At 36.8% G+C, this 21348-nt stretch overlaps 2 protein-coding genes across 2 annotated transcripts in view; both read left to right on the top strand.

Moving 5' to 3' along the window:
* Positions 1-362: 362 nt before the first annotated feature.
* LOC127627170 (vacuolar ATPase assembly integral membrane protein vma21) lies at positions 363-2835 on the top strand. Its single transcript, XM_052103441.1, has 3 exons — positions 363-521; positions 887-996; positions 1843-2835. Exons 1-3 carry the CDS (start codon positions 460-462, stop codon positions 1983-1985), a joined length of 315 nt encoding a protein of 104 aa, XP_051959401.1. The 5' UTR covers positions 363-459; the 3' UTR covers positions 1986-2835.
* Positions 2836-15079: 12244 nt separating this feature from the next.
* Positions 15080-21348, top strand: part of npas2 (neuronal PAS domain protein 2) — a 93257-nt gene continuing 86988 nt past the window's right edge. The window contains exon 1 of the mRNA XM_052106009.1: positions 15080-15220. The gene's annotated coding sequence lies outside the window, so the exon portion shown is untranslated. The remainder of the gene's footprint in view (positions 15221-21348) is intronic.

The following is a 21348-nucleotide window of genomic DNA, read 5'->3' as shown; positions in this document are numbered from 1 at the left end:
AAATCAATAATTTATTGTACTGATTTATTTTTTAATATTCCATGTTTTAATTAATTGTCAAGTCCTACTGTATGTTGGCCAATATAATCCAAATACCTTTATAGTTACTCAACCATATACACCAATGCAACAGTGGGAGTCTTGGATGCAGTTCCAAGCAACACAGCAGTATGACAATTACAATAAATATCCGATTTACACATAACAGCAGTATTAATGAATTATAAGAAAACTTAACAATTAATAATAAATAAATGTTTATGAAATTGTAATAAAGAAATAAATGCATTTCAACAGAGTCGAGTTCTGACCATGAACCCACCCCCAAAAGAACCGCTTTCAACAAGATCACGTGACAAAGACCCGGAAGCGCAAGTCATTCAAAATGTCGCAGCAGGGAATTACGTTCTGGTGATTTTCTTTCTTTTTTCTTCTGACAATAATAATAAAAAACAAACAATGCAAACTCACGACAAGACATCTGTCAGTTCCGTGGCAGGAACTGCGCCTGATTTCAGAGGGTAAGGCATTTTATATGATGTTCCTATTTAGCTATTCAGTGTGACCCCCCACACATACAAAACTAACAGATCAGAATGAAAAGGTAAACATCGAATATTCACATATATGATGCTTGCACTGGTATTTTGCATTAACACTTTGCATTAACGCTTCGTGAGCGTGCGCTATCAGGCCTCGATGAATCTGTAGGAGCTATACATTCGATTTTCCACTGAGAATAATTTAGGCAACGATATTACTGTGAAACTGTTTCTCTGCTTTAGACGGAAGATCTTAAATTGATCATTTAAAAAAAATATATTCGACTGGTTTAACTTGTCTGTCGATCTCTTCCTTTTTCTCTCTTCCTCTTTTACTCCTTTAGGAATGACGGTTCTCTTGTGTCTGTGCTGAAGACACTGCTGTTTTTCACTATACTGATGATAACTCTACCCATCGGACTGTATTTTGCATCAAAGGCTTTTCTCTTTGAAGGTATTTTGTTCTAAAGGCTGATAAGCCAACTGTGGAAGAATAGCAATAATAATTATATTATTATTAGTTTATATATTAGGCCTACATATAATTGTATATTATATAATATACGAAATAGTCTAAAATATATTATCTTATTATTATTCATATTTAACTGAGGAAAAAATATGTAATCTTAAGATTTTTTGCCCTTAGTATTGGTCTTTTGCATATTTTAATATATTGTATACATAATATATATTGTTTATATTATTTGATAACATAAATACAGGCAAATATATTTAAGGAATCTTCTGGGTTAAATACAAGTTAAGCTAAATTGTGGCAAAATGTAGATATAAAAAAATAATTTAAACTCTTGCCTCATTATTTTAAAATAATTATTAATAATAAAAAGTAGTGGTTACAGTAAGTCACTTACAATGGATGTGAATGGGGCCAGTCCATAAACATTAAAATGAAGACTGTTTCAAAACTATAGTACTTAAACATATATGCTAACATGATTTTAGTGTGATAAAACCAGGGATTTAATAGCCTTACAGTGTTAACCAAATTACAGGATTTGCTGGCATTACGTCATGATTACAACAAAGTAATCATGACGTAATACTTTTGAAACAGTGTGTATTTTAATGTTTATGGACAAGCCCCATTCACTACAGTAAGTGCCTTACTGTAACTGTGACTTTTTCTCTTTTTTTAAGAAAATTAGGGATTTTTTTTGTGATAATCCACAATATGCCACAAATGCTGTCAGTTGAGCTCATATTGATTCCTTTAACACTCCTTTAAATTGTTAATTTGTTTCAGTAATCCATAATGTCTGTTCTCTTCTCTACACAGCCTCTCTGGGTTACTCAAGCAATGACAGCTATTTTTATGCTGCCATCGTTGCTGTGCTTGCGGTGCATGTGGTTCTGGCACTCTTTGTTTACGTTGCATGGAATGAGGGGTCACAGCAATGGAGAGAGGGGAAACAGGATTAATCAGAACTGGATGCAACAGAGAGAAAGAGAGAGGGAAATGCACACATGCCACTTTCTCATACACATTCATAAACATGAATATAATAATGGACTGAAAGCCTGTGTGTGTGCATTTGCTTTTCTCCTGAATGTCTCAGCATATCAGAGAGAAGATGCCAAAATTGCCTCTTCATCTCATGGACTGGTTGTCACCTTTCTGGAGGTCGTGTCAGAAGACGTTAGTTGTTAATGTGTTTTTGTGTAGGGCTAATACAGGACAGAAGAAAGCCAAAGTTAAAACAAGCTCATGTTCTTATGGAAGTTCATTGTTCCTGCAGTGTTACTATCTGACCCATTTCAGCATAGCCAATAGTTGAATCCAACTCTGCTTCTGATCTGTGATATGAACTTCAAAAGAACTAAGCTTCAGCTCATTTCAGTCTATTGCACTGTAATCTTTGGCTCCCTGTATGATTTTAGTGTCTTCCTATATTATTTTAGATACATTAAATCTAGTGTTTTGTGATTGTGTTTTTCCAAATTTGATTTCATGTTCTTTATAAATAAACATTGTTCTACAGAACCCATATAACCATTCTTGCTGGAAATACACACTCCCAAACCCAAAGAGTAAATGTCCTTGTCCTTGTTTTTTTTTTTTTTTTTCTGTATTCATGGATCAAAGTATCCAGTAGATAAATGCTTCACCTGCCCTCCAAACACACTGTTCTTTGTGCCCCTCATAAGGTTCTCCCTTTGTCATGAACATTAAATTGAACTTACTGGGTATGTTTGGCTTAACAAAAGTTTGTTTGTTTTTTCTTGCAAGAGGAAAGTCAAAAGGTGTTGGGTTTTTCATGATTTTGAAGGTTTGAAAACCTAAGGGTTTTCAAACTGAGGTCTGGGGGTGCAAGGAGGTCTGCAAAAATGTTTAGAGAAAAAAAAAAGAAGGTTTACATTATTTGACATTATTAGCATTCTGAAATTATCTGATAAATCATGATTATTTTATTGTATTCACAGCCATAGTAAGAAATAAAAATTAATCGGCATATAATTTCATATATATAAATATATAGAGTCAAATCAATTTTATTTGTATAGCACCTTTACAACACACATCGTTTCAAAGCAGCTTTACAAAAGCTCAGGCATTTAACAGAAGATCTTATTTGTAAGAAATAATAGTTGTAGCCTAGTCACTCTTGGTAATGTTGCTTTGAAATCAAATTTATTGTTTTATCATAGTATACTTATATATATATATATATATATATATATATATGTAATGGTTCGGTTTGTATGGTTTAAGGGTCACAGTTTCAGTTCGGTTCAGTATTTGCTTTGTTAATAATAATAAAATATATATATATATATATATATATATATATATATATATATATATATATATATATATTAAGGCAAAATCCAAAGAATAATCTATTTGATAAACATTTCAACAGGTTCACCCTTAAATAACAATCATTGTATTACAACAGTAACCATAGTTTTACCATGGCATTTGTAGTAAAATCATAGTAACCACAATATAAACATGGTTACTGTCACGGTTACAACATATAGAAAAATGGTTACTATATAGAAATTACAGTTTTACTGTTATAAAACCATGGTTAATTGTATCAAAATGGTAACAGCAGTCATGGTTACTACAATATGACTATAGTAAAAACATGGTTAATTTTTGTATGGGTGCTTAACTAAAAAAAAAAAACATTTTCTCTAAAAATTAAATCAACATTTTAACTTAATACCTTCCAAGTCTGCTGGAAAGCTATACAGTCCAGCAGTGCTGTTGCAACCAGCAACATTAAACCTACGTACCATCCTGACCACTGTACTAAATACAGATTATCTACGCTAACTTGAAGCTATCCTAACTGACGCAATACTATGCTACTAACTAACTATGCTTCTAACAATACTACACTAACAAATATGCTAATTAACGACCTAGGCTACACGAAATAATCTAAATAACAATATAAATGCTATGCTAAATAGATGCTAAAATACTCTATCCTGATCGTTTTCAATACTCGCAATTCCAACACCTTACTGGCTACAGTGGTTTTGACGAAACGAGATGGTTTTTATACTGCCATGGGCGTGGTAGCTCGTACCAAGCTGGTACCAAGGGCGTGATGAGCTGGAACCTGCTTACGTCAGCTGTCACCGGTTACGTCACGAAGTACCGCAAACAGCCAATAGGAAAATTCAACTGCAGTAGCCACCGTTCAACCTGAAGAGGGCAGGCGTTTTCACACCATATATTGTAGAATTAAAACACTTTATACACAAATGTCAAAAAAATTACTTGAATCAATGACCAGTACTAATAAATCCCCATTCTTACAGATCATTAACTAAAAAAAGTTGGTTTAGGGTTTAGTTACCCTTTAAAAATGGAAGGGAGTGTGTGCAGTTTCGGCTCACCTCTATCCCTAGGTGATGTCTGCGTAAATTATTTATCAAGTATCAATGTATTACTATAACGGCATAAAAATGGCATTAATCAAAGCGCATTATTGACGCTCATGATAGATTACTGCCACGCGAGGAAACAGGAAGAACTTGCGTTCGCGTTTTAAATAAACCCTCACGTCACGTGCATTATTGACATAGACTACCAGTATACGCCACTTGTGTCGAGTTGCCTGTTTTGTAAATGTATTTTTATCATAGCTGTTGTAATTGACTGAAAAATAAAATGTTCCCAGAAAGGAGAAACGTAATGGGCTCCTCTCTCAGCGTTTCGTTTTCCCCACTTGCCATTTTCAAAGTTACACACCACGCTTGCAGAACAGTGATGTCATCAAGTTGACCCACTTGAAACACAGGTGGAGCGTATCCATTTACAGATCCATTCAGGTGAATTAGCGGAGGCTGTAACTGTGCCTGTTTCACGCTTTGTTTTCTTGAATAAAACTTGTGATCCAGATGCATCATTAAATGTAAGGTGAACCGACCGCGATGCCAATGCTTCCCGAACCATGGGTGGCGAACCATACGATTAATTTTTTTATACCGAGAACCATTACACCCCTAATATACACACTGATCAGCCACAACATTTAAACCACCTGCCTAATATTATGTAGGTCCCCATCTTGCCACCAAAATAGCGCCAACCCGTATCTCAGAATAGCTTCTCACCACAGTTGTACCAAGTGGCTATCTGAGTTACCATAGACTTTGTCAGTACAAACCAGTCTGGCCATTTTCTGATGACTTCTCTCAACAACATCAAGGCATTTTTGTCCACAGAACTGCTGCTAACTGGATGTTTTTTGTTTTTGGCACCATTCTGAGTAAATTCTAGAGACTGTTGTGTATGAAAATCCCAGGAGATCAGCAGTTACAGAAATACTCAAACCACCCCATCTGGCACCAACAATCATGCTACTGTTGAAATCACTGAGATATTATTTTTTGAAGGTCATTCCACCAACGCGGTATGGTGAAACTGAAAGTCCGGTAAAGTGTTTTGGTGCCTCTTTGTTTTGGTACGACAAGGCGACATTCCTTAGCCGACCGCAGGCTTATGGTTGGAACGTAGCTCTGCATAAATGTTTTAGGTATGCTGGAGCATACCCAGTGACTGTTTGGTATGCCAGCATCAGGGCCTTGAATTTAGTACATGCATGAACCGGCAGACAGTGAAGAGAGACAAAGAGTGGTGTAACATGTGCTCTCTTTGGTTCATTAAAGACCAGACATGCTGCTGCATTCTGGTTCATTTGCAGAGGTCTAATAGCACATGCAGGAAGGCCTGCAATGAGAGCGTTACAGTAGTCCAGTCTAGTTATGACAAGTGACTGAACGAGCAGTTGTGTGGCATGTACAGAGAGGAAAGGTCTTATCTTCCTGATATTGCAGAGTGTAAATCTACATGATCTTGCAGTCTTTGAGAAGTGGTCTGTGAAAATTACCTCATCATCAATGGTTACCCCTAGATTTCTAACCGTTTTGGAAGGTGACACTGTAGTTGGACCCAGCTGCACGGTGATGTTGTGTTCAACAGCAGGGTTGGCTGGAAAGACAAGGAGTTCGGTCTTGGCTGGGTTGAGTTGTAGGTGGTGTTCCTTCATCCAGGCTGAGATGTCTGCCAGACAGGCAGCAATTCGAGCGGTCACTGTGGTGTCGTTGGGCTGGAAAGATAAGTAGAGTTGCATAGCAGTGTAGCAGTGGTAAGAGAAACCATGTGACATGTGGATGATGGGTCCTAATGACGTTGTGTATATGGAGAAGAGAAGTGGCCCAAGCACTGATCCCTGAGGTACCCCAGTAAGTAACTGATGTGGCTTGGCTTACTCCAAGTAATACTGGATTTAGAGGGTGACAAAGCAGCAGACCCAAAAGGGCAACTTTGGCAAATATACCAGGGGACTACATAAGGCACTTGAAGACCTGTAAAAGCATGTGACTTCAAAATACATTGAAATGTCTCAAAAACAGTAGAAAGTAATCAGATGGCTTCCAGACTCAATGTGGATGGCATCCCTGTTTGATTCATCAGTGGCACAGGAACAATTATTTCATAATGTCTCAGAAAGCAGTGATAAAGGAGCAGTCTGTGACTTCAAAAGGACCTGTTTAAGGAACTTTTTTATTACGTATAGTAGCAAAAGTATGGCAAAATACTATCAGGCTGTAATGATATAGAGAGGAGATTAGGTATGAACCCAGGTACGGGAGCTTTATTCAAAGAGTGCAGGACAACTGGGCAAACAGGATACAGTCTTTACAGTGGAGGAGCTAGGGGGTGGCCACGTTTTAGTCATTTATTTTTTGGTCATTTGTTGGCACAATTTAGTTCTTGGTGAAGAGCTAAATTGTGAGGTGAAATCATCTCTGTACAAACTTAACATATGTGGACACCAAGGTCGCAAACCTCTCCGTACCGGGTGTCATTGTATGACTCTTCCCGAATGCGAGTGGGGGTTTATTAATCTAAACTTCACCGGAGCGGCGCCAAGCAAGCAGTCATGTCAACGATGTCATGTGCTTAGCGGTCTTTAGATGCTGGGCGGTGCTTTTACATCTTAAAGAGACGTGACAACTAGCCTGTAAACAAATTTAATATAAATTGTTGTAAATAATTAATTCACTAAATTTACCGTATCACTGCATGAATTTAATCAGATTTCTCATTATTATTTTTAGTAACATACAAGTATCTTGGGGACCCCCCCAAGTCTATTTTTTTACTTCTTATGGGGGACCCTAATACATTTTGGGGGTCCTGGATCTCCCCAGCCCCCTCTCAATTCGAGCACTGCGGTGAAAATTTGTCTTTATTATTTATCCTTTTGATGTTTCATTTAATATATTCTCAAAAATCTATCCTCTAATGGATATCAATCAATTGCAAATACAACACAAAAAACTAATATTTGTTTTGTCAAATATATGTGTGGTCCAATTTTGGTGCCCTTTTATTCTATACTTTGTGCAACCTCCCTTTGCCAAGATAACCACTCTGGATCTTCACCTATTGTATTTAACTGGCCATGGAGATGGAGTTTATTAGAACACAAGTAAACAATCCAAATCGGCAGGCAAAATAGAGGTTGTCGTTATGCAGGCAGTATAGTTCAATAAAACAAAAAGACAGTCCAACAAGGCAAACAAAACAAAGGGGTATCCAATAAGCAGTAAATCCTGGAAAAAAGGCAATGGTCATAACAAATAAACAATCAGCAATGGCAATGGAATAACACTTGGTAAGGCAGGGTAAGCTGGCATTAATTTGCAACGTGACAGTGGAAACAGTATGGTATTTATATAGTTCAAACAGGAAGTAACCAATGAAGAAATGGTGAAGAGTTAGTATTCGGGAGAGGGCTTCATCTGGTGGTTGGTAGGAGGGGTAACAACCTTGGATGTTACACCTATAATTCAGAGGTCTACGCTGGTGGACTCCTCTCTTCAGTTCACCCACAGGTTTTATATGGGGTTCAAGTCAGGGGACACGGATGGCCATGATAGAACCTTGACTTTCTGGCAGAGGCAGTCAGGTTTCGATTTTTTATGTGTTGGTATTTGATAGAGTCCATGATACCATGTATCCGAACAAGACATCCAGCACCTCTAGCATAAAAACAGCCCCACAACATTAAAGATTCACCACCATATTTAACCGTGGGCATGAGGCATTTTTCCATAAGACTGCCTCTCTGTATGCGCCAAATCCATTTCTGGTGTTTGATGCCATAAAGCTCTATTTTTGTTTCATCAGACCATAGAACCCAGTACCATTTGTGTCTGGCAAACTGAAGACGTTTGAGTTTGTTGTTGGATGAGAGAAGAGGTTTTTTCTTGAAACCCTCAGTTTTGGAGACTTTCTGACCCCAAAAACCCAACAAATTTCTGCAATTCTCCAGCTGTGATCCTTGAAGAATTTTTGGCCACTTGAATCATCCTCCTCCTTGTGTGTGGAGACAATATAGACACACATCCTCTTCCAGGCCGTTTCTTAACATCTCCAGTTGATTGGAACTTCTTACAGTAATTAACTCGGCTAAATTTGACGGCCTTCATAGGACAAACGGAAACAGAACTTACCATGGTGGCTATGACAGCACACTGCTCTTTAACAAATGCGAGATTGAAAAATGTCCAGGTCAAAAGCCTACATGTTGTACTGGCGGCCATATGTATCATCAATTATTTTAGGGGGGCATAAGCAAAATCCTAAGAAAGATAAGTGGGCATACGACGTATGCCTGCCTATGCCCTAGACTACACTACTGGAGCGAACATAGAGTGGGGTTTTTTATAATCCAGGAGTAGCGGTAAATGGACAACCTGGAGTGGAGCTGGAGCGGAGTGATTAAAGAATGCTTTGAGTGTGGAGGGGAAATTGTTGCTTCTCTACTCCACTCTCATACTCTGATGCATACTTAGCCTACATAGCAGTCAGACATTCATTAATTAAAAAATAAGCAACCAAACTTCAACGCAAACCGGAGGTGGAACAGCTATTTATTTCTTCGCACATAATTAATTAGGCCTCCACCACTTCAATGTAAATCAATGTTTCATGTCCATCTATTTGTTTATTTGGCAAGTAGTCTTTATAGGCTGAATAATGAAGAGTTAGACGGTCATTAAAAAAAAAAAATAAAAAAAATAAAAAAAATAAAAAAGGCTTCCAACAGAGTTCTGTTGCAAACCGGAGTTGGATTTTAGTGGTTCAGCCATTTCTTTCTTCTCAAATTACATAATTTCAATGCAAATCAATATTTTATTTCCATGTATTTATTTTTTTTGGTTAGTAACCATTTAAGCAGATTAATGTAAAGTCAGCCATAATATTTTATATTGAGTTGACAAAATTGTATATTTTTCCATCACCATGTGTTGTACACTGGAGACATTTAGTTATTTTTTACAAGTTGAATCTGCCTCTATAGCCTTAATTAAAATGTCAAAATGTATCCCACAATTCTTAACAGGAATCACAATGGGAAGATGATGACATGTTGACGTTGTGACTGCAGAGACTTAAACATTAAACCAGGCGATGTGTCCTATTGTTGCATCCACTACTTCAGCAAGTGGGAAAGAGGTACTCAGAGTTATAGCTGACCATGATATTGTCTGTTTTTTTTAGGATTATAAAAAAATCTGACAAAATTTACAGACAACTTTGATAGGCAGAAAATAGAAACTTTACTTTATGTAATGTTTTAATATCTTACAGATCCCTACATTTAATTTGATATTTATATTTATTTGTATAATTTGTGCATTTTTAAACACTTTATTTGGCAGTTTAACATTACGACCTCTGAGGACAGGTTAAGTTGCATGTGCTTCCAAGTACAGAGCAAATTCTAATGAAATTATTTTAAAATATAAATAATGAATGACCTAAGTGACAATTCCTTTAGATGTAACTTTTTCAGAATTTTTATAACTATGAATATAACTATTTTAACATAAAGAGGACTTTTGTATGTAGGACATGTTTTGTCTCTTATCTCAAGAATCAGTGATTTGTTATTTATTAAATACAGAACTGTGATATCATATCCTATTGCCCTAATGTGTTGCAGGGTCCAAAGTAATCTTGCAAGTTTACAGTAAACCCAGGTTGCTCTAGTGGCACTGTCCCTGAATAAGTGTAATGTAAGTCGCTTTGGATAATTGTATGCTAATATTCTAACCTATAAGATGTGTCAAGTTTTCCAGTGTTTCTGAAAGAGCAGATAAACTGGACCAGTCTTCAGGATACATTTACAGATGGAAACAGGCATCCAGGGAAGAATGACTGGCTTTTTCTATATAAAGAGGACCTATCATTTCTCTAAATTTGTCTTGATAACTCCAGCACCAGAGATGGAGATAAGATTTATCTCAATTTGGAATGCCCAATTCCCACTACTTAGTTCCATGTGGTGGCGTGGTTACATACCTCAATTCAGTTGGAGGAGGACAAGTCTAAGTTGCCTCCACTTCTGAGATTGTCAATCCACACATCTTTTCACATGGCTCGTTGTGCATGACACTGCGGAGACTCCGCATGTGGAAGCTCATGCTACTCTCCACGATCCAAGCACAACTTATCCCCAGCCCCATTGAGAGCGAGAACCACTAATCGCGACCACGAGGATATTACCCCATGTGACTCTACCCTCCCTATAAATTTGCCAATTTGATTGCTTACGAGACCTGGCTGGAGTCACTCAGCACACCCTGGATTCTAATTCAAGACTCCAGGGATGGTAATCAGCGTCAAAACTCACTGAACAACCCAGGCTCCCAGAGATGGAGATAAGATTAAATGTTTGTTATTAAAGAGGGATAGCAGAGGTCACTGGCTGGTTACGGATGGATATTTCCAGTGCAAAAAAATCTTTGTCACAGGCAAAAGAGAAGTACTGAGGAAAGGATGTAGAGGTGGAGTGAATGAAAAATAGAACTCCGTTTCAGACAAAGCAGCAAAGCTATAGCAGCTTTTGTTCCACAGCAGGGGGCCATTACACAGAAATAGGGCAAGGATAGCAGTTATCCAACTGTTCCTCAGACAGAGCAGTCCTGTCCTGAAATTAGCATAGAACAAGATAGAACCACTACCAGTGGTTGCATTTTCACTCATTCTCTTCACCGTCCACACCACAGACACAGAGATGACAGAGATATTTTATACTTTTGTGGCGTCATCATTACAATTATAAATCCAGGTCTCTTTGTGAGTGTATTTCTGAGTGTGCATACACACTTCAGTTTATGGTTGGGTATATGTGTGTGAGTGAGTGAGTGTTGTATAATCCTTCCCATTTCCTGTGTGTATGTGAATGTTGCTTTTTTCAGTCAAACATTACATGACCTCATTGAGGTCAAGAGGTCTTCACCTGTATTACAGCCTTGATGAACATGCCCTTAGCACACAACCAACACTTACTGTACATGTATTGTGTATTTTCCTTAAATCATTTCAACACACATAAGAAAGCCAGATATTTGCGGCATCAAGGCTAGTTCACATTACAGTATATTCTGGCAATGAACCACCCAGTAAAACATGTCTGATTGACACGTAAAGCAAACCAGTTGAACCAGAGTTTTTTTGGCTTATTTACTGTCTGGTGTTGTAGTTGAATAATGGTGCAACTGTCTTCATGAATGGTTATACAGAATAAGGATGTGCCAGAGTGATAGACCAATTGACTAGTCGTCTTACAAATGACTAGTCGATTAGTGGATGTATACATTACTAAAATGTATAATTTTTAGTGGTGGTGGTTTAATGGGAGACACAATTCTAAAATAAATTTAAAAATACAACTTAGATTGTTTTTGAATATTGATAGCTTGATGTACAGCAAAGCACTGCATCAACAATATATTTCAAAATGATCACTGTCGGACATGAAACTCTCTGCTGAGTAATATTACTGTATTTGTGAGGTGCTGTGGAGAGATTAAAGTGTTTTGCTGATTCTGTCTGACAATGCTTAAATAAATAGTTGCTGTAAAAAAAAGGTGCGAACTGCTTGATGTATTGAACTACATGTGTGCCCGCAAAGTTACCTTGCAGTTTTGCACTTTTGACTCGGTTACACTGAAGCACGTTCTACTTTCAGGACACGCATAAGCAGTTTTGCGCCACTCTGTGTTGGAGCCTTTCTTATTTCATATTTTGATAGTTTTGTGAATCTGAATGAATCTGGCCAGGATGTGAGAGCTTTGGACAGAAAGTGTAGACTCTGATAAATATTTTTGGTGAAAGTTTATGAGTCCTGTTTCAAACCTGCAGAACTAGAACCCTGTCGCCTTTCTACCCAAGTAGAACGCATCCACTAAGTTGCCATGGGCACAACTTGGGCTCTCATCCTGTATTTTGATTGTGCAAAAGTAACTAAGGGTGATTCACCGATTAGCGACCACAGCCGAGACTGGCTTCTTTATCTTGGAATTTTCTGAGCAATCACTCCAAGTTCTGTCAAAGAGAGAGAGAAAACTGAGAGGGGTGGAAAGAAAAATTCTTAACTGTGATGTAAGCTAATTTGAGGAAAAACTGCACAGGAGAAATGTCTATGCTCTGCATTCAGTAATAACTCTATGACAAGCTGTAGTAGTCTGATGCTGTCAATCCGAACTGCTGTCCCCTCAGTCCCGGGCACAGACATGTAGTTCTAACACTGATTTAGGGCCAGATATTCTGAGACTCACACTGTGACTTCAGTGTTTTAAAACAGGCTGGTACCTTGAAATGAACAATATTTCAGTGCCTGCCCAGTGACTCATACCTATCTCATTGGGTATGCTGCCAGGGCATTGAAACAGCAATTTGTGTTCTGATCTGATCTGTACTTATACACCAAACACACCCTCCTTCTATAATGTCTTGTTTAATGTTTCTTTGTCTAGATGAACACAAAAAAGTATATTTTTGTGGTAAGGAAGGGTGACGAGACCTTATTTAGAGTAGTGTCATATTTGATTTTTACAGAAGTGAAAACGAGGCTGTAAAGGAAAGACTTACAGACTCTTTAATGCCATGCACTGTGTCCACAGTTTTCCTGACCACCCACTGGGTGTTGCCATGATGAAAATGATTGGCGCTAGACTGTTTTCTAGTTCTGGTCTCCATAAGAAGCAATCAGAAACGAGCAATCCAGACCAAGAACAACAACCATTTTTTAAGTTTGTTGGAGTAATAAGGGTTCAGTCTAAACTTGGGGAGTTGTTGGCTGTCATAACAACTCAGAGTAGTTCATGATATTTAATGTAACTAACCTCAGGCCATAGCCTAATGTAATTAATCCATTCATAAACATTGGCAGGTGAGGCACTGTCAAAAGACGCTCATGGCGACTCTGTTAAGCATCAGCAATAATATGGAGCCTTATGCATTTTATTTAAGGAAATTAATTTTATATTATTATGATGAGAACTTTATTCTAAATATTATTTTAATTATTTTAATATTATTATTATTATTATTTATTTTATTTTATTTTGTACAGTAAACATCACATTATCAGCTAAGAACATAAACCAAAGCGAGTAAAAACCCTGGAGACTACAAAAACGAAAATAGGCTTCTGGAATGAATCAAGGGACATTTCCAAGTTCAGGAAAAAGGTGCATAAAGCTGTATGAAGGTCCTAGATCACATCTAATTTTCATAGCTCGTGTTTTTTGGAATATTTAGTATACTGATTTTTTTTTTAAAGATGTTTATTCAACGTTTTATCAGCTGAACGACCAAAACCAATTTAAAAACATTACAGCACTTTAAAGAGATTTTAAAGCTGAAGTATGCAACTTTTTCAATATTAAAATGTATAAATTTTAATTCAATGCAGAAACGATTATAAGTAAGCCATGCATAGGTTAATTTTCAAAAAAAAAAATTAAAACAAAACGTCTCTATGGCACTATAAAATGGTGGCGAGGGAGCCTTTTACCAAATGCCTGGGGTAAAAGGCTACCTCACTTGGGGCAAAAGGCCACTAGGGGGATTATAGTGATATAGTGTATACCAGAGCAATAGTTTTAAGGCACAATTTGTCAACATAGGCAAATACTTTTGAGATAACAAACGCTTTTTAGTTAACAAATTAAGATAATGCTTATTAAAAAGAACCATTTCAGAAAAGGGTGCATCATTTCTTGTTCATTTCAATCACATTTGACATTTCATTACATTTTAAGTATTCTCTAAACAAATGTATCTCCATTGTGATTGGATCAGTCATTGTGAGCCCACTTTGAATATTATTCATAACAAATCTATTCACCCCACTTACGAAAAAAGTTTATTAAAAGGGCCTTAAGCCCCTGCAACAGAGAGACTTTTTTAATTTATATATAATCACACAAATAAATATTTTGTTTCAAAATAAATGTCATAATGTATCAGATATTCATTTGTTACATAAATTTATATCATTAAATAAAATATTATCCTAATAACATTAGATCAAATTGCTTCAAAATTAACCTTTATGCATTAAACGCAATGATCTCATGGAAGAGGAAAATTTAGCAGTTCAGTGTGTTAGGAAAGTACTGTGTTAGGTTTTGATGCTATTTAGTGTTTTGGGGGAAAATAAAATCAAACTAGCCTTTTGCCTCGTGTAGTAGGCTACTCTGATGACGCAATATCTCAGGTTCATTCAGCCACAAACTAACAAGTCCCTAAATTCACCTTATGAAACAATAGTCCTTACATAACAGAACTGTCTACGTTGTCCCACACCGTTTGGGAAACTCTAATGCAAGTATCTAGTTTTATAAACCAACCGTCACCCAAATGTTTTCGTACTGTTACATTTGGCTTCCCTTCCGATATGTAACGGAGGCGCCCTTCATTTTCTTCGCGAAGAACTGGCCTCTTTTGAGACACGACGTCCTTAATTCTCCGCCGATGACATTCACTGGCCGGTGTTCAACCCGTTTAAACACGGGAGCGTGGCGGATGTGCGCTCTTCCCTCCGCCGATTTTAGCGAACCCGGTCTCGCCTCTCGGCGCGCGGTCACGCCCCTTTGCTCCTTTTAAGGAGTGACGACGGCTGATGACGTAAAGAGTGAGGTGTGTGCGTTGGAAAATGAACATCAGTGATTGAAAAAAACGCTGTGGAAGCCACTCATTGCCCACTGAAACGGTGCAGGTTATGTAACTCGGTTTCATGTGTAAGACCTCGGTGTGTCTCGTCGCTAGAGATTGCAAGCAACTTTTCTGTTCAGGTCGGGTTCTCTTTGCTGTCTCTGATTAGGTAAGTACAGCCGGCTGTTTCTTGGTTTAGTTTGTGAAATTAGAGCATACAAGAAGTGTGTCAGTGTATTAAAGGCGCTTGGTGGAGTCATAACGGGTTGACATGGACGAGAAGAAACTGGTGCTATGGATATTTTCAGCAGTCAGTTTAAGTTGCAGCAGTTGGAATGCGAGTGTTCATGTCACTTGTCGTCTGGTCGAACGGAGCAAATGTGTCTTTTGTAATAAATTAGTTTTTTTTCTCTATGATGATGTAATGATTCTGTGTCTTAACTGATAAAGACAGTTAGGCAAGTCTCTGTACTTTATGTTCTTTCGAAATTATATATTCTAAGGCACTGTAGATAGTTACTGTCCTATAACAAAAGTGTCAGACAGATGTAGGGCAGGTTATGAATTATGCATGTGCACATTCATTCATTGGACGTGTTGACGTCTGTGTTTTTTCTCTTATGGAGGTCAAGAACAGCAGCAGTCTAAAATCCTGTCTGTTTTTACAACCTCTTAAAGGACTTAAGTTATAATGTTATGATTAAATGAAGCAGATAGTTCAATTGAAAGTTTGAACCTAATACCCTAAAATAAAGGCACCTATGAATAAATGCAAGTTATGTAACACTTGACTTGAGAATCATGAGCCGGTGGCAGTGACGTCATGCCCTGGATTTCGTTAACAGGAATACAAAGTTCATTAGTGATGATGTGTCCGCACGCTCCGGACGACGCTCGGTTTCTCATTCAGCTTTTCCATTAAACTCGCGTCTCTGGTGGTATTTAAAATAATGTCATCAAATAATGTCTTTATTTGGTCATTTTATGTGAAGTAAACATGTATTAAAAGCTTTCATATTAACAAATATACCCATGCGCTACATGATTTAACATATTGGTGACCTGTTGGATTGTTTGGTAAAGGTTTAATTGTGTAGTTGCTACGACATGAGGATTATAAATAAACCGAGCAGCCTCATTGTGACGTGCGTGAGCCACCGATGTCTTCATCCTAATCTAATTGGTGCTTTATTTTTTTCCATTTAGTTCCCTGAATGAAAGTCAGGTGACAAGCCATCATTATAAGCCATTAACTAATTGTCAGTGTTTCTTTAATGTGTTGGTGTTGTTGCGAAGGTGGTCGCAGTTAGCTCTGTAGCTGGTTGGTTGAAAGGGGGTAAGGAGGGGCCCACAGGTTCAAGGGGGCCCCACAACAAATTCTAATCTGTATTTTTAGTAGGAAAGGGGCCCATAATACCTTGATCTAAGGGCAGGGTTCAAACCTGTTTTGCTGCTTTTTTCGTATCTTTATGGCACTGAAATCATAATCTTGAGTAAAAGCTTGTTTTGGGAAACAGATGTTAGGATAAAACATATTTCAATGAGTCAATGCATTAGGCAACACTAATAAATTAGGGTGTAATAGTGACCAATTAGTGAGTTAATAATAAATCTTAAATCTGTTATTCTTGTCTTCTCAATAACTAACCCCTCTCAGTTATTATTCTTATTACCCTGCATGTTCTCATCATCTGGTTCAAGGCTGGAAAAAGCACAAGATGCTGACACATTATATACATTTTTGTTGCAGACATTTTGAGAATATAGAGGGGTGTCACATGTGGATGAAATATTTGACAGTATTTTTTAACATCTTTCCATTTGTTTGTGTGGAGTGCGCATGTGGAGCAAGTGCTGTTGCTGGATAACAGGCTTGTTCTGTAATGGACAGTATGCATTTACTCTTGCATAGTTTTTCAGTTTTTTGAATATGAAGTCTTATAAACACACACTTTACTGATTCTATATTTTGCTTATGGTCACTGAAAGAAAAAAAACATACCTGAGACTGTACAGGTGAACATTAAAATGAGGAATATACTTTATGCTACACAAAAAAAGAAGAAAATGTTCTAGGAATGTATTGCTTTAGTTCATTTTAATTGGGTAAATTGAACAAGCAGCAAAAATAATGTCACAACTTGATTTCTTTGTGTTCTATCCATTTAAATTTGTAAAATGGATGTTTAATTAATCAATTTGAGTTGGGAAAACATGAAAAGTTTTGTGGATGCAGCATTGATAATACTAGGTAGGGGATTTTCATTTCCCAGCATGATTTGCATAGGACTGTATAGGGAAAACAAGTGTTGAAATTAAAGTGTTATTTTATGCATTTTTGAGCCAGATTTGAATAGTTAGAGATTTGTTAATGTTTAATGTTCTGTTAATGCTGGAGTTTTGGGGGTTACCATTGTGGTGAAGATTGGCACTTGGGTTGAGGATGGTCTGTCACTTTCAAGTGATCATTGATTTGAGTGCTGCTTAGGTCTATAAGTAATTACTATTAAATTGACAGTACAACAGTTTTACTGTACTTGACTTTGCTCACATGGCATATACTAATAATTGATCAATTAAATTGGTCCAACATAGGAAAATTATTAAATTAAACATTAGTATATTGAGTTTGACAAACCTAATGAAGTTGAATTAAAACTACTAATGTACATTCATTTGACCTAATCCAACTAAATGATGTTTGCTTAATTAAACAGACTTAATCTGAATGAAAGACATAAAATTACTTGTAAAAACGTTCTACAGTTCAGTTACTTTGGTTTATGACTTTTTGCTACTTTGATTTTTGTTTTTTTGAGGGATACGTATTTTGTACCTTTTTTACCTTAACTGAGATGTTTGTTGAATGAGGTTGTGTATAAGTGTTTTGTAATGATAAGTCAATGATTGGTCAAGAAATGTATGGTTGTTCCCAGCTGGACAGTCACATGTCATGGCATGCCCTTATAAAATAGATTCTTCAAATATTTAGTACTTTCCTGTTTTCATTGGCCAATCTTGATCTTGCCAGTCATTGATTGGGTCAGTTACCTCATGTTATTAAACAATTAGGTAATTTAGGTGTGTTTTGGAAGGTTAGAGGATTCACTCTTTATTGTAAGAAAGCTTACACTAGAGACAGCTCTGACAGAGTAATAAATTCATAAGGGCCGTTTTTCAAGTGCAAATACAGTGAGTTGGATTTCCGAAAGCACAACTAGACTCGCCTCTCTAAAATTGTTATTGATCAATAGATGCAGCAAAAGGTGATACATTTATTTTTTTTCTCTCTTCATATTTCTAAATGTTTCCCTCTTTGTCATTGCGATGCACTTTCCCCATGGATCCCCAATTCAATCAATGGATTCTAAGCATTATCTGATGCAGCATAAACTCTAGTGTAGGTACATTATCTGTTTTCCGATCTCTCTTTCTCTTTTGCTCTATAGGCACACTCTTTTCACTCTCTCTTACCCTTTAGTCTTTTATGTCTGTTGTGCTGGGAATACAGGCTCTGCTCTGTATGGGCACCGTACTGTGCCCTATTCTGCTCTCAGTGTTAAATGGTTCTAAACAAAGGTCTGCTTTATTAGAAAAACACACACTGACTCACAGATTGAAAAAAAACTGGAACGGAAACCTGGACAGGTACATCCCCTGCTGTGCGAGTGTGTGTTAGGTAACAGATGTCACAGTGGCCACTGCTGGGCTGTTACGGTGCTTTCGCACTGGGGAAACTGGGTTACTGGGGCATGGCCTGCAAGCTTCGCCCTAGCACGCAGGCAGGTATGTCATTGTGACTCGGCAGGCTGAAATGGCAGTGAGCTACTGCAGTGCTTGAGCATGCTAAGAGAGGCACTAGTCCTTTAAGAGCTCTCAGAGCAGTGGTGAATGTTCATTTCTGTGTCAGATCTACAGCCATGAGAACCGAGCATAGAGCTGGATATACTAAGTAGAAAGATAGATGATAAAAATAAAAGGGATAGAGCACTGCTTTGACCTCCACATAACGCTTGCAGACAAAAACATCATATTCAGTGTTTTGTGGATAGTTAAGATATACTGTGGTTATGTGGTACATAAAATGCGTCTTACATAGGGCTGAACAATACTTTATTTTTGTCACAAGCTCATCTGGCCTTGTTTTGTGCAACAAATAGCTTTAAGACCTCCTTTCCCCTTCACTTTATCTCTGACAGTGAATCACTGCTGTGTGTTTGTGCATCAGTGTAATGAGTCCAGGCGGAAAAAAATCGCAAAGGCCCCGCCCTTCCACACAATGTTTATGCTGGTTTATGTTTTATTAACGTTAAATGCATTAATCGAGATAAAAAAATAATGCATTTAACTTGCGTTTACACATTCATTTTGGCAGTTCTAATTGTTACTATTTTTAATTAAATCCTTCAAGTGTTGTCAAAAGTACCGGTACTTAAATGCTCACACGCATATTTGAGTGTCTGCTCTGTTACTCCTTTTACACTGAAATGCACAACAAATCAAATATAAAATCGTGATATGTCCTAGTGTGATTTATTAAACCGCAAAATTTTCTTAATGTGTATGAGCTGCATAAGCTTTAAATTAACGTGTGAAGCAGACCGCTCATACACTGGAAACTCCACAGATTATGAGAATCATTCGTGTTGTATGAGAGATACAGAGCAGAAAACTAATCCACTCTGAAGCATTACTTTTATATAATTAAATCACAGCATTTGCGTTTTATCGATCATACACAAAACTGTTTAGAGGTTAAACGTCTGATAAAAATACACAGAAAAATAAAAGCATAATTCATAATAAAAGCTAAACCTGAAATTTAAGATATGGCAACAAAAATATATTATAACTGTATAGTCAAATGTAATCCGCACTTTAGAAATAATAATAAGTAGAATAATAATGATGAATGAATAATGATTGTAATAAAAATAGAAATTAAGCAATATATCACAAGCAAGAGTGCTTTTGTACTGAATAAATGTTTGTTAAAAAAATGCAATGGTATGTTAAATAATTGTTCTATTTTTTACTTGTTAAAAGTTTTTAAATGTTTAAGGAACATTTTTGATTAGACACCATTTTGATAATTAAATGATATTAAACTTAAAAACATGTAATTTTTGAAATTTAATTACAGAAATAAAAAGGAAAAAAGAATTTGGAGAAAAAAATCAAACCGATTTCAGTAGGGCCCTGCTTAGAAACAAACAAGTGTTAGAAAATTTTGAAGGAAACATTCATATATTTTAATTTACTATTTACATTGAAATTTAACTTTAAATAGGCTAAAGGAGTGTGTTCATATTACATTATCATATTAGCTATTTTTTTCTGTGCTATTGAAATTGGTATCAAGAACCGTGAAATTTCATTGGTATCGGTACCAACTACTGAAATTTTGGGACCGTGGCAACACTAAATCATTTATAAAAGAGTTCTTAACCATGGACTAAACCAACCAGCCCCAAGGTGCATCACATTATAACATCACTGTTATTCACTGTGCGTCATGGGGCTTGGGCGGTCGCTGCATAGCACTTTTGGCACACTATGTTTGCCTCGTTTCTATTATTTGTGCATCTTCCTTTGCAGGATCATAGGTAGTGTAGTAAAAAGGTACTCTCTGTGCCTTGAGGTAGAACATGCTCTGGGGAGTTCGGCAAATGAACATATGATTGATTAATGTTTGAGCTTGTGAAACATAGTTTGAGGGCAGTACTGTGGAATTTTACCACTGTGTACTAAAAGCACTTTACTAGTGTGACATAAATGTAACTACATCATAGCTATACACTGGGCTCTGCTTTTATCTGCATATTGGTATGTAATACTTAAATATTCTTTCTCCTTCTAATAAAAAACAAGTCTAATTTCTTGTGAATTTTCTTTTCCTTTTAGTGTCCCTTTATTCTTAGTTCTTTAGTTGTTTCTTTAGTGCTCTGTCTTTCATTTTACTCAAAGATTGGGATCAATTAGTTTGAATCAATTAGAATCTAGCTGATCAATTCATTCATTTATAGTTGAATTAGACACAGTTTCAGCTATCACTTACATTTCCTGTCTTTCTGTCTTTGATATCTCTCTCTCTCCCTCTCATTTACCATATCTAACTCTTTCATTCTATGCTGATTTTTAATGATTTCATTAAAACTTGGGAAAATTAGCCTTGTGTTTTTGGCAATGTCCTAAGAAAATAATATTGTCAAATCCAGATGCTGTCAGCACCTAACTAAAACTACTAAAAACAAACTTTTATCTGCTCGCTCTGATAAGCCTCTCAGAATACTTATC

The sequence above is a fragment of the Xyrauchen texanus genome, chromosome 3 (assembly GCF_025860055.1).
Source record: "Xyrauchen texanus isolate HMW12.3.18 chromosome 3, RBS_HiC_50CHRs, whole genome shotgun sequence".
NCBI lineage: Eukaryota > Metazoa > Chordata > Actinopteri > Cypriniformes > Catostomidae > Xyrauchen > Xyrauchen texanus.
This window is presented reverse-complemented; position numbering and strand designations above follow the sequence as displayed.

Coding starts and splice junctions, on each gene's coding strand:
- LOC127627170 (XM_052103441.1), top strand. CDS start 460: ATGCAAACTCACGACAAGACATCTGTCAGTTCCGTGGCAGGAACTGCG. Junction 522..886: donor ACTGCGCCTGATTTCAGAGG/GTAAGGCATTTT, acceptor TTACTCCTTTAG/GAATGACGGTTCTCTTGTGT. Junction 997..1,842: donor AAAGGCTTTTCTCTTTGAAG/GTATTTTGTTCT, acceptor TTCTCTACACAG/CCTCTCTGGGTTACTCAAGC.